The sequence below is a fragment of the Rhinopithecus roxellana genome, chromosome 6 (genome assembly GCF_007565055.1).
Source record: "Rhinopithecus roxellana isolate Shanxi Qingling chromosome 6, ASM756505v1, whole genome shotgun sequence".
Lineage (NCBI taxonomy): Eukaryota > Metazoa > Chordata > Mammalia > Primates > Cercopithecidae > Rhinopithecus > Rhinopithecus roxellana.
The window spans coordinates 64,014,246-64,028,046 of record NC_044554.1 but is presented as its reverse complement, the minus strand read 5'-3'; the positions used below and the strand labels follow the sequence as shown (position 1 = coordinate 64,028,046).

Below are 13,801 nucleotides of genomic sequence, written 5' to 3'. Positions count from 1 at the left end.
CCCGTCTCTACTAAAAATACAAAAAACTAGCCGGGCGAGGTGGCGGGCGCCTGTAGTCCCAGCTACTCCGGAGGCTGAGGCAGGAGAATGGCGTAAACCCGGGAGGCGGAGCTTGCAGTGAGCTGAGATCCGGCCACTGCACTCCAGCCTGGGAGACAGAGTGAGACTCCGCCTCAAAAAAAAAAAAAAAAAAAAAAAAATTCATTAGAAATAAATAGTATACGGAGCTCCACCCAACATTCTCTATCAAATTTTCCTCTATTTTTCTTCATAGCACTTATCATATAACATATATATGTTACTAATATGGTTTGGTCTTTTCCCTTCTACTTAAATGCAGGATCCATGAGAACAGAGAATTTTTTTTTCTTTTTTTTTCTGTTTTACATTGCTGTATTCCCAGCACTTAGAACTGTTTGACACAAAAGAGGTACTCAATAAATACATATTGGTGAAAGGTGTTCAGAGACATTATACTTTTCTACCCTTGTTGAGGTCTCTAATATACTCAGTGTGTGTGAACAACAAAAGCAGGTTTATGAGATTTCAAAACAAGATACTTTCCTGTCCAAAGTGCTTGTTTTGCTGAAGATACTCAGAGGTTTACATAGGCTGTAGCCTCCTCTCCCTTCCTAGGGATCGTAGTACTAAGTTTTGCCATGCTTTCATTTAGGAACCTCTACCAGCTTTTCTCAACCAGGGATCCTCATCTGAATCACAGAACACAGAAAATGATTTTATAGACTTTCTTAATTTTCCAAAAGATGATACATAACTAGTACCTTTCCAGATGTGTGGAAGAGAAGTTAATTCATCATGTACAATGAATGCTTCAAGGCATTAGGACTTAATTCTAGCAGAACTCAGGTTGAACAACGCTGCATTAATCCATGAAACTATTTTATAAGAAGCAAACTTCTAAAAAACTCTTCCCCTAAGGAAAAAAACCTCATAAAAACAAATGAACAGAAGATACTTTTTTTTAAATCAGACCATTCTCAGTGATATATTTCTGAATAAGCTGTCTTTGCAATGAGTTACTTGGTTAAGAATGAGGAGAGAAGACAGGAGTCCCTTCTTCACAATTGGTTCTTTTTTTCCCCAAACTCTACAATTCTTATAAAGTTTGATATATTTTCAGATTTTTCTGAACAATAAAGTTTGTTTGTATTTGAGATGCTAACATAGCTTTTTACACATTTCTAGAGTGTTATTCATCAGTGAAGTCTGCTATAACCTGACACACAGGTCCCTACTGTTACTTCCATTACCAGATGAATAGGTTAGGCCCAAGAGGAGTTGCCTGACATAAAATAGTCTAATAGGACTAATTCAGTCAGGGTTCTGACTGCTGCTTCTCCTAGCAGTAACTCACAGTATCACAGCTGCTGAGAGGTAAAGCTAATCAGGCTTGAGCCTTAAAACGTGTATACATGTTCTGTGAGATAGATTGTGGATTCTTGATTCATCATGTTGTATTTTGATTTTGGAAAATAATGAAACAAGATAACATCCCATAGTACCGTTATATTGTACTTCGTACTCCTTTTCTACATAGAAACTGAACCCTTCTGGTTATCATCTCATTTATTCATAAGATTTTTCTGGTGGTAGTTGGGGGAAAGAGCATGAGGAAAGAGGGAATCTGTTACAGTTTGCAGTTGGATAAATTGAAAATTGGTCACTTAACCACTTAGGGTTGAAGCCAGAGCTAGGATTTCAGGACTATTTTAGTAGGTTATTGGTTGTTCTTGCTTATTTAAACTATGACTCTGGGCTTTAGAGTATGCTGGCAATGGCCGGGCACGGTGGCTCAAGCCTGTAATCCCAGAACTTTGGGAGGCCGAGACGGGCGGATCACGAGGTCAGGAGATCGAGACCATCCTGGCTAACACGGTGAAACCCCGTCTCTACTAAAAAATACAAAAAAAAACTAGCCGGGCGAGGTGGCAGCGCCTGTAGTCCCAGCTACTCGGGAGGCTGAGGCAGGAGAATGGCGTAAACCCGGGAGGCGGAGCTTGCAGTGAGCTGAGATCCGGCCACTGCACTCCAGCCTGGGCGACAGAGCGAGACTCCGTCTAAAAAAAAAAAAAAAAAAAATACAAAAAACTAGCCGGGCGAGGTGGCGGGCGCCTGTAGTCCCAGCTACTCGGAGGCTGAGGCAGGAGAATGGCGTGAACCCGGGAGGCGGAGCTTGCAGTGAGCTGAGATCTGGCCACTGCACTCCAGCCTGGGCGACAGAGCGAGACTCCGTCTCAAAAAAAAAAAAAAAAAAAAAAAAGTATGCTGGCAATTACAAATATTTTAGAAACTCTGTTCAAGTGTGTTTGTACGTATGTGCGGGGTTTCTCTAAATTTTCCTATGAACAATCCTTAACTGCTATCTCAACTGTCATCATGAGTTTGTTACTCTGTGGCAGAAATGAATATGGATTCAAAGAATAAATGAGTAAATGTCACTAATTCAGCAATAACCTTTCCACCCTGTTTGCGGAACTAGTAATACATTCTCTTGGTCTGGATCTGTCAGCCATGTCGTATCCACATAGTAGGACAATCTAGACAACTGATATTTTTGGTTCTTACCTGATAGCAGGTCCGTATAAGGGGTTCTTTGAGGCCGGGCATGGTGGCTCAAGCCTCTAATCCTAGCACTTTGGGAGGTCAAAGTGGGTGGATCACCTGAGGTCAGGAGTTCAAGACCAGCCTGCCCAACATGGCGAAACCCTGTCTCTACTAAAAATGCAAAAATTAGCCGGGCACAGTAGCAGGCGCTTGTAATCCCAGCTACTAGGGAGGCTGAGGCAGGAGAATTGCTTGAACCCAGGAGGCGGAGGTTGCAGTGAGCCGAGATCGTGCCACTGTGCTCCAGCCTGGGTGACAGAGTAAGACCTTCTGTCTTCAAAAAAAAAAAAAAAAAAAAGGCTCTTGGAAAACAAATACATTTTGGTTCAAAGAAAAACATTGGTTGAATTAACTGTAACTACTTGACTACTGTTAAGAAAGTAAAATACTTTTTTTCCAGCTTTTAGAATAGGGAAATAGTATAAAGATTTTTTTTTTTTTCTTTGAGTCGGGGGAAAAAATGGTGAAGCCAGAAATTGGAATGCTTCCCTTAAGGGGAAGTTTTCAAATTTTGTTTTGCTTTTTTGTTTTCTTCTGACTCATTCTTAGAAACTAAAGAGGCATAGTAAGGGGGATCTCTTCTGGGTAGAGTTAGGACTCCAGTCTCAACCTCTCAAATCACTGCCAGCCAACCACCTGCTGCTTGGGTAGATCAGTAGGAGATGATGGAGATATAAAAAAAGAGAAACTGCTAAATGATAATGTATGTATATCATTCTTTTCCCATTCAAAATCCTAAAGCTGAGTAAGAACTCTTAAAGATGTTATATCTGGAACTGAATTTAAAATATGTGCAGAAGTGGGTAATATCAGGTATCATTTATTGAATGCTTAATTACTGTATGCCAAGCATTGCACTAAGCACTTTACATATATTATCTTACTTAATCTGCTCAACAACTTGACTCTGACAAGTCATGTTCTCCTATTATATAGTTTTATGACATCCTGATTTCTGCTTTACAGCACACATTACAACTGTTTTTTTTTTAAAGCTCTAAATAACTAATTTTGTAACTAGTTATTTCTTTTTTGACTCACTGACTTGACTGAAAACTCCATGAAGATAAGGACCATCTATATCTGTCCTGTATTTCCAGCACCTAGGCTATGCCTAGTACACAATAGATGCATAATTAAAATTTGAATAAACAACTGAATGTGTGAATGACTGAATATGTGAGTAAATTAACAACTCTTTCAAATGGATCAGCTCCACTTTATACACCCAGAAACAGAGACTGAGAATTAAATCAAAGACTGACTCCAGAACACGTGACCAATATATTTGAATGGCCATTGGGAAGCATAAAAGTCATCATGACTCTGAAAAAGGATTTGAGATTTCAGGATATTCTGAATATGAACACTTTCTTCAAAAGTAATTTTCCCATAAATCTGGATCAGGATTAGGGGTGGCTATTATCTTTTTATCTCTCAGGTGGTAGAAGCATGGTTCCCCTAAGCCTCTAATTTATTAGGTATTTCTGAATATTGATTAGTAAAACGGATGACTTCCCAGAAAGCTGTTTCTGGGTTCTGTTGCCAAAAGTACTTTGAACTTTCACTCACCCTAGGAGAGAGAACCACAAACTTTTTGTACATATTAGCTCCTTTCAAGAACAAAAGTCTCTTTGGGGATTTACTAATTCCCTCACCTCCCCTGGTGCCCATGTTCATTCCTGTTGCCTCGTGTTAGGACTTTGCTCCAGCTCCGTGAGAGATTCTCAAGCCCCTGCTGCCCAAATGGTTTGTAGTGCCATGCCTGATTAACTGGGCAAGGTCAGACTTGCCTTTTACAGCCCTCCTAGAGATAGACCATTTGCTAAGAAATCTCAGAAATGCCTTAATTCTCTGGATATAAGTAGATCAGAGTATCATAGACCGTAGGCACTCTGAGCTTTCACAGTTTTCTACCCTTAAAAGTGATGGCAGTACTTTACTCCATTGAGAGATACAAACCTTTTTCAAGAGAGTGTTTCTTAACCCCCCAAAAAACTTGGAGGTTAAGAACTATCTTCAGAAATTCAAACGCAAATCAGGGATGGACACTGCTGCGAATAATCTAGCAAGTGGTTAGTAACTACAGAATCCTGTGAAGACTAAAAAGACCCCAGCTAAGCATGTGAATAGCAGTAGCAGCAGCTGCCTGTTAGCCACGATAAAAAGTTTTGGACCTTTCACACTCTAGTGTATGTTGCTAAATGGATTAGTTATCAGAGCATTTTATTGTACCAAAGAGGATTTATTCACTTCTTTGGGAGTCTAAAATGCCTAACGCGGGACCCACTGAGGCCAGCAAGAAGGGAGAGCACATTGAATACTTCATTGTTAATGTCTAAGTAGGTCTGCAGGCACAATTCAGCCTCATCAGAGTCCGTCGTCAAAAAGAAAGCTCTGTTATGTCAGACAAATACTTTTTGTGTGGTTCTTAATTACTTTCCCATGGATTCCTTATTTTCTAGGTCTTATCTGTTCAGTAATTGTACTAAAACACAAATTATATCAAATATTTAAGCAGCACACAGAGCAGAGTAGCCAGAATCCCAAAAATCCATAGGTTAATGACCATGATGTTGCATTAGGAACTTTCACCTAATGCTACCATGGTGTAACCTTTCCTTTTTGCATATTCAAGGACCTTTGTATGTTCTGAAGATGAAGTTAACCCTAATTTCAAGTTAAGCCTATCCAGGAAGAATGTCTTTGGCAATCTCTTTCAGCTTCCCTCTTCTGGTCTGTGTATAGCATGTAGGTGCTTACCAGAGGTAAAAAATTTATATGGCGCTAGGTGGCTAGAGAAGCCTCAGTTCGCTCTGTGGTTTGGAATTTTAGAGGAAGCATTTTTTTATTCCCTGAGCATTTTTTATTCTGTCATTCCAGCGGCTTCATATACAGATAGCTCTGATGATGAGACATCCCCCAGGGACAAACAGCAAAAGAACTCTAAGGGAAGCAGTGACTTCTGTGTTAAGAACATCAAACAGGCAGAGTTTGGACGAAGAGAAATTGAAATTGCTGAACAAGGTAAAGAAAACAAGCACCTTTTCCTTCTTAACCTGCCTGTGTCTTTTTGTCTGTATTAATCCCTTTTTATGTCTGGGGTCTGGTAGCTTGTGAAATTTCTATGTGATAAGAATACTTATAACAAAAGAAATATGAGTTCAGAAAACACTGGGAAAATCTGGCAAGTCTAGAAGGAACCCTATATTTGGGAAAAAAAAAGGGGGGAGAGAGACTGGATAAGGACAGTAATATAGAGAATCAGAACCCTGGAGCATTTGCCTCTGAAAGCCCTTTATAAAGGAAAATTCAGGTTTAATGTCTTGATCCCTTGAGAAACCTAATCTAACCTGATCAGGGGAAGGATCTTAACTTAAGAAAATAAGTTTTTCTGTGTATTCTTTTATCTCTTATTCCCTCTTCTTTCATATTGCTGTATTTATTGGGCCTTTTCAGAAATGCCTGCATTGATGGCTTTGAGGAAGAGAGCTCAAGGAGAAAAGCCTTTGGCTGGAGCCAAAATTGTGGGTTGCACACACATCACTGCTCAGACTGCTGTGAGTTCTTTTCTTTTCTCCTTTTAATAACAATAGTTAATAATAGCCACAAGCTACCGAAAGCTTACAACATGCCAAGCACCAAGTTAAGAACTTAACAAGTATTAGCTCATTAATCCTTATAATAGCCATATAAAAGAGGTATTCTTTTTTTTTTTTTTTTTTTTTTTGAGACGGAGTCTTGCTCTGTCACCCAGGCTGGAGTGCAGTGGCCGGATCTCAGCTCACTGCAAGCTCCGCCTCCCGGGTTCCCGCCATTCTCCTGCCTCAGCCTCCCGAGTAGCTGGGACTACAGGCGCCACCACCTCGCCCGGCTAGTTTTTTGTATTTTTTAGTAGAGACGGGGTTTCACCGTGTTAGCCAGGATGGTCTCGATCTCCTGACCTCGTGATCCGCCTGTCTCGGCCTCCCAAAGTGCTGGGATTACAGGCTTGAGCCACCGCACCCGGCCAAAAGAGGTATTCTTGTTTCCATTTTATAAACGAAGCAGCTGAGGCTCAGAGGCCCTAAAATATTTGTTTAAGGCTATACAGCTAGAAATCACAGAGTCAAGATTTTAACTTCAATATATAGTAGTCCTCCTGCCTTGTCTGTGGGGGATAAGTTTCAAGACCCCTAGTGGACACCTGAAACTTCAGGTAGTACTGAACCCTATATATATTATGTTTTTTCCTATATATATATACCTATGATCAAATTTAATTTATGCGGTTGGCCCTCCGTATCCACCAGTTCTGCTTCCTGAGGATTTGACCAATTGCAGATCAAAAATATTCAGAAAATAAAATAATATAGCAATAAAAAATAACAGATAAGAAATATAACAACTATTTACATAGCATTTATACTGTATTAGGTATTATAAATAACCTAGAGATGCTTTAAAATATACAGAAGGATGTGCACAGATTATATGCAAACATTACATCATTTTATATAAGGGACTTGAGCATCCTCAGATTTTGGTATCCATGGGAGTCCTGGAATCAATTCCCTGAGGATACGGAGAGACAGCTATAAATTCAGCACAGTAAGAAATAAACAACAGTAACTCAAAATAAAAGAGAGCAATTGTAACAATAGACTGTAAGAAAAGTTATGTCACATAAAGGAATTTATCACAGTACATAGCAGAAAGTCCAAAGGGAAGGCAGACTTCAGATGCAGGATCTCAGGGCTCCAGCTTCACCTCTCTGATTCTCTTGGAGCTGCCTCCCCAGTATACTTACTTCACCCTCAAGCTGATAGCAAGGTGCTTACAGCTATTCTAGTCATCACAAACTGACATGAAAAAGAAGAGGGACCATTTCTTCCTCACTCAAGGGAAGTCCCTCCAGGATACTCCATAATGTCTCATTGGGCAGAACTGGATCACGTGCCTGTACTCCATCAGTCCTAGCAAGGGGCCTGGAATTACCATGATTTGCTTACACCAGTGATTCCTACCTTATTCTCATCAGTTTTAATGTCCCCTTTTTATTAAAAAACATTTTTTTTTTGCAGTGTCCCTGAATTATCCTGAAGTGAAATTCAGATATAATATGTCTAGGTACATATAATCTTTAAAAAAAATCAATATGAAATCTTAACTGAAATATGAAGGAGGAAAAAAAGAAAGTGCAATACTTAATGTGTATTTCAATATGTAAATACTTGAGGACAACTATAGTAGAACAATCAGATATTTGTACTATTTCACAGTATTATTTGAAATAGTATTATTTGAAGACAGAAAGAAATGTGTTACTGATTCCAGAGCATCAGAGCAGCATTGCCATGATTTTCTGAAATAGTAAACAACTTTTTGTAAACTTCTGAACAGCAAGAACAACAAAAAGTACGAGTTTTTTCTTCATTTACATAGCTGTTACATTCTTGGAAAAACTATTGTTTTGTATTAAAACTACAAAACTACTTTTTGCTAATTTGTAAAGTAGAATTAGGTTTGAGTACTCAGATAATTGTAGATAGGTTTTTCACCCACATGTGAACTTTCGTTTTGACGTTTGAAAATTGTACCAGCTACAGACACAGTTTTTTGTTGAGACACTCAGAATATAGAGATTCCTGGTCCTGCCCACTAAATGCCAATAGCACTCTCCTTCCAATTATTGTGGCAACCAAAAATGCCCCCACAATTTTCTAGATCTCCTCTTTTATCACCAGAGATGCAGTGTATATGGAGTTGCTAACCATAATGAGACCACTATAGGGAAATTGGAATATTGAGCAATGGTCTGGAATCTTTTATGGGGATCCATAAGATCTGGGTCATCTGTGTGGCTAGATCAGCTTTCCAAAGATCATGTCTCCCAAAGCACAACACTTATGTGGTCACATTCCTGATTCAGAACATTAGAGATTCCTCAAGGTACAGACAGCTACTATTAGCATCTTCACTATGAGACTTTTCTGGGTTATATGTTCTCCGAGGAAAAGAGTACCTTGACTGCCCAAAATTAATATAATAAATTGAAAAGCTATCTATTTTGGAGCTACAGACTAATGAATCAAGACAGAAACACCGGCCGGGCGCGGTGGCTCAAACCTGTAATCCCAGCACTTTGGGAGGCCAAGGCGGGCGGATCACGAGGTCAGGAGATCGAGACCATCCTGGCTAACACGGTGAAACCCCGTCTCTACTAAAAAAATACAAAAAACTAGCCGGGCGAGGTGGCGGGCGCCTGTAGTCCCAGCTACTCGGGAGGCTGAGGCAGGAGAATGGTGTGAACCCGGGAGGCGGAGTTTGCAGTGAGCTGAGATCTGGCCACTGCACTCCAGCCTGGGTGACAGAGCGAGACTCCTTCTCAAAAAAAAAAAAAAAAAAAAAAAGACAGAAACACTCTTGAATCTTTTTTGGCCTGCTCAGTCAGCGACATGAGACTTCAGTGTGGTAGCTTAAAATAGTAAGTGCTTCTCTACTGTCTCATGTTGCTGAATTACATCTAGTTTGTTTTTTACCCTTAGGCCCACTGAGCATTACCACCCTTCATGGTTCCTTTTCTATTTTTTTCCTGAATGGATGAATCACAATTAGCTTACCAATTTTAATATTAATTTATTGTTTCCACTCCACATTTTTTTCCTTTAAAAAATAACTACAAAGAAATTTTGCTTTGTTTGCCAACCTAATACTCTTTCACCCTTATCTTAGTTCATTTGGGCTGCTATAACAAAATACCTTAGACTGGGTAATTAATAAACAATAGATATTTATTGTTCACAGTTCTGGAGGCTGGGAAGTCCAAGATCAAGGCGCCAGCAGATTCAGTGTCTGGTGAGGGCCTGTTCCTCATAGATGGCGCTTTCTATGTGCCCTCGCATGGCCAAAGGGGAACGCAAGCTTCCTCAGGCCTGTTTTATAAGTACACTAATCCCATTTGTGAGCGTAGAACTCTCATGTCTGATCACCTCCCAATCACTTCCATAATCACTTTTTAATACCATCGTCACCTAGGGGGTTAGTTTTTAACATATGACTCTGGAGGAGGAGAACATACATTCAGACCGTAGCATTCCCCAAATACCATAGTGTATATTTTCTATAAACAAGGACATTTTCCTGTACAACCAGTATAACCATCAGAAGTAAAAAATTAACATTGATTCATTATTACCATCCAATCCTTAGATCCCACTGGAGTTTCACTTGTTGTTCTGATAATATTTTTCTAACGAAAGAATCCAGTCCATGGTTATATGTCACATTTAATTGTCATGTCTTTTTAATCTTCATTAGTATAGAACACTTTCTCAGTCTTTCTTTGATTTTCATGACCTTGACACTTTTGAAGATTACAGATGAATTATTTTGTAGAATTTCCTCAATTTGGATTTTTCTGATGCTTCCTCATTATGAGATTCAGGCTATGCATCTATGGTGGGAATACAGGGAAGTGATACATCCTGTCAGGTGGCACATGATTTCAGTTTGTCCCAGAACTGATGATGTTCACTTTAATCCCCTGATTGAGGTAGTGTCTGCCAGGATTTTCCTCTGTAAAAGTTATTTTTCTCAGTTTATAATTAATATGTTTTTTAGACTGGGTGCGATGGCTCACGCTTGTAATCCCAGCACTTTGGGAGGTCAAGGCTGGCAGAGAGCACTTGAGTCCAGAAGTTCAAGACTCGCCTAGGCAACATGGTAAAACACCATCTCTACAAAAAAATACAAAAGTTAGCCAGGTGTGGTGGCACGTGCCTATAGTTCCAGCTACTTGGGAGGCTGAGATGGGAGGAGTGATTGAGCCCGGAAGGTAGAGATTGCAGTGAGCAGTGAGCTGAGATTGCACTGCACTCCAGCCTGGGTGACAGAGTGAGACCCTGTCTCAAAAATAAATAAAAATAGAATTAATATGTTTATGTGAGGTAGTACTATGAAACTGTAAATATCTCATTCTTTATCTTTGATTTATTCATTATTTTTATTTGTATGGAATCATTGTTTCCTATTTTATTTAATAGGTTATAATCCATTACTGTCATTACTTACTTACATGATCATCTTGTTACCAGTTTGACCAGGGAGAGCCTCTTCAGTGTGGCTTCTGTGACTTCTTTGTCTTTTGACATATCGCTTTCATTCTTTGAACACTTTCTTGCTTTTGGTACAAGATCACCTAAGCTTATCTTGAACATTCCATGTCTTACTCTTGGAATCAGCCATTTCTCCCAGAATGCCTGGCTCCTTTTAGTGGATCTGGGCACTAATGTGCTGTTTGGTTTTGAAATGTCATTGTTCCCAGATCCTCTTTTTTTCCTCTCCATACATGTAATTGGAGTTCCAGAAGGCAAAGAGGGAAAGAATCCATAGATTCCCATAGATCCCATAGATTTTAAGCACTCTGTTCTGATTTTTTTCTGCCAGTCTTTCTTTTTGTATTTCAGTTCAGTAATTTCTTTTTTTGTTGTTTTGTTTTGTTGAGTAGTGTCTCACTGTGTCACCCAGGCTGGAGTGCAATGGTACAATCATTGCAGGCTCATTGCAGCCTCAAACTCCTGGGCTCAAGCGTTCCTTCTGCCCCAGCCTTCCAAGTAACTGGGACTACAGGCATGTATCATCATGCCCGGCTAATTTTTTAAATTTTTTGTAGAGATGAGATCTTGCTGTGATGCCCAGGCTGGTCTCAAACTCCTGGCCTCGAGTGATCTCCTGCCTCAGCCTTTCAAAGTGCTAGGGTTACAGGCATGAGCCACTGTGCCTGGCTCAGTTCAGTAAATTTTATTGGTCTATCTTCAGGTTCACTGATTCTGTCCCTGGATGTGCCCAGTCTGATGATAAACCTGAACCTGTTGAAGGAACTTTTAATTTGACATTTTTTTTTCTGGCATTTGTATTTGCCTTTTTTTTTTTTTTTTTTTAAGACAGAATTTTGCTCTTGTTGCCCAGGCTGGAGTGCAATGGCGCAATCTTGTCTCACCACAACCTCCACCTCCTGGGTTCAAGCGATTCTCCTGCCTCAGCCTCCCAAATAACTGGGATTACAGGCATGTGCCACCAAGCGGCTAATTTTGTATTTTTAGTAGAGATGGGGTTTCTCCATGTTGGTCAGGCTGGTCTCAAACTCCCGACCCCAGGTGATCCGCCCACCTCAGCCTCCCAAGGTGCTGGCCTTTAAGGCCTGAGCCACCGCACCGGCCTGCATTTGATTTTTTATAATTTCCATCTCTGCTGAAATTTTCTTTTTTTTTTTTTTTTTTTGAGATGGAGTCTTGCTCTGTCGCCCGGGCTAGAGTGCAGTGGCTGGATCTCAGCTCACTGCAAGCTCCGCCTCCCGAGTTTATGCCATTCTCCTGGCTCAGCCTCCCAAGTAGCTGGGACTACAGGCGCCCGCCACCTCGCCCGGCTAGCTTTTTGTATTTTTTTAGTAGAGACGGGGTTTCACCGTGTTAGCCAGGATGGTCTCGATCTCCTGACCTCGTGATCCGCCTGTCTCGGCCTCCCAAAGTGCTGGGATTACAGGCTTGAGCCACCGCGCCCGGCCTCTGCTGAAATTTTCTATCTATTCATAGATGTTGTCTGTCTTTCTCAACTAGGTCCTTTAACATACACATATTACTCCAGCCTGGGCAACATAGCAAGACCCTGTGTCTAAAAAAGTAAAAATAAATAACATAAACATATTAATCATAGTTATTTTAAAGCTCCTGTCTGATCAAACATCTGGCTCATCTGAGAGCCTGCTTCTGTTGTTTACTTATTTCCTGACAGTGTTTTTTTTTTTTTTTTTTTTACTTTTTATATGTCCTGACATTTTTAATTGAGTGGTAGTATATTAGTTTTCATTATAGTCATGAATTGGGCTGGATTTAGAGTTTGTTGTATACCAACAAAGGCTTCAAATTCCTCCAGCAGTGGACTGCTATAACCTTGTAATTTGAGGTTACCAAAGGACATTCCTCAGTGTTTCTGCTTTACCCTCAGTTTTCAGCTACTTCTGCACATGTGTGCCAGAGAAGTGTACTCTTTTCAAGTACCTGTCCCATCTGCCGCACTAGACTGCTGCTCCTTGTTTCCTGGGGCTAAGCACACGGTGAGGGCAAGTGGGGTTCTTGGATCTCTGGTGCGGTCTCAGTCTTAGGCAGACCTCTGTGAGGGCAGGGCTTTCTCAATATTCCTGCCTCTCCTATCTGTAACAGCCAAACTTTGCCTTGTATCTGTGGTGGATCTTGGGTAAGACATGTTTTCCTGCCCTTCCTGGAGAGCTAGAAAGGTAGCAGATCCTTACTTTGTATCAGTGAACTGTCCTGGGCCCAAGAGTTTTTCCTGTGCCTCTCCCAGAGGCAGAGAGTTTTTGCTTCTGCCTTCCTCCAGAAACAGTGGATCTTTGCCTGGTCCCTAATAGGAGGCCCACTTTTCCTGCTCTTCCTATAGCTTGAGGCTTTTTCTTCCTATGAGAGAAGAGTACAGGGAAGTGCCCAAGTTTCCTGTCTGTTTCTGAGCACAGCCAATCACTTCCTTGCCCCAGTCTTTCTTTTGAGCACTGGGTGGAAGCCTCTGGAAGACAGCCTGCATGTGAATGGGAAATCTACTTGTGCCTGGAGCCTCAACAAATTCCACATTGACACACTTTCCCACACCCAGCCTTTTCTAATTGTTCAGAAGTTTAGCTGACATTTTCTTATCCTCATCTGTGGCAGCCATTTCTTCCTCACATGCACTGCCAAAGGTGAAACAGTCTTCCCTCTCTCTTTAAAAGGATTTGTCACTCTTTGGAGGGCAGTTCACTTTGGTGCTTTACAGCCTCAGCTCTCCTTTACGGCCTCAGCTCTTTGATGGGCTCAAGAAGAGTTTGGCTTTGTAGATTACCCAGTTTTGGGGGTTTGTGTGTATGTGTTTGTTCATTTTGTTTTGTTTTGAGACGGAGTCTTGCTGTGTCACCCAGGCTGGAGTGCAGTGGCGCAATCTCGGCTCACTGCAAGCTCCGCCTCCCAGGTTCACACCATTCTCCTGGCTCAGCCTCCCAAGTAGCTGGGACTACAGGCACCCCCCACCATGCCTGGCTAATTTTTTGTGTGTTTTCAGTAGAGACGGGGTTTCACCATGTTAGTCAGGATAGTCTCGATCTCCTGATCTCATGATCTGCCTGCCTCAGCCTCCCAAAGTGTTGGGATTA

At 41.0% G+C, this 13,801-nt stretch overlaps 1 protein-coding gene across 3 annotated transcripts in view; it reads left to right on the top strand.

The window, feature by feature from the left end:
• Positions 1–13,801, top strand: part of AHCYL2 (adenosylhomocysteinase like 2) — a 213,628-nt gene that overhangs the window by 165,405 nt on the left and 34,422 nt on the right. For all 3 annotated transcript variants that reach the window (XM_010378763.2, XM_010378762.2, XM_010378764.2), the window contains exons 3-4: positions 5,509–5,652; positions 6,085–6,185. In XM_010378763.2, coding sequence (XP_010377065.1) covers positions 5,509–5,652; positions 6,085–6,185 — 245 coding nt within the window. The remainder of the gene's footprint in view (positions 1–5,508; positions 5,653–6,084; positions 6,186–13,801) is intronic.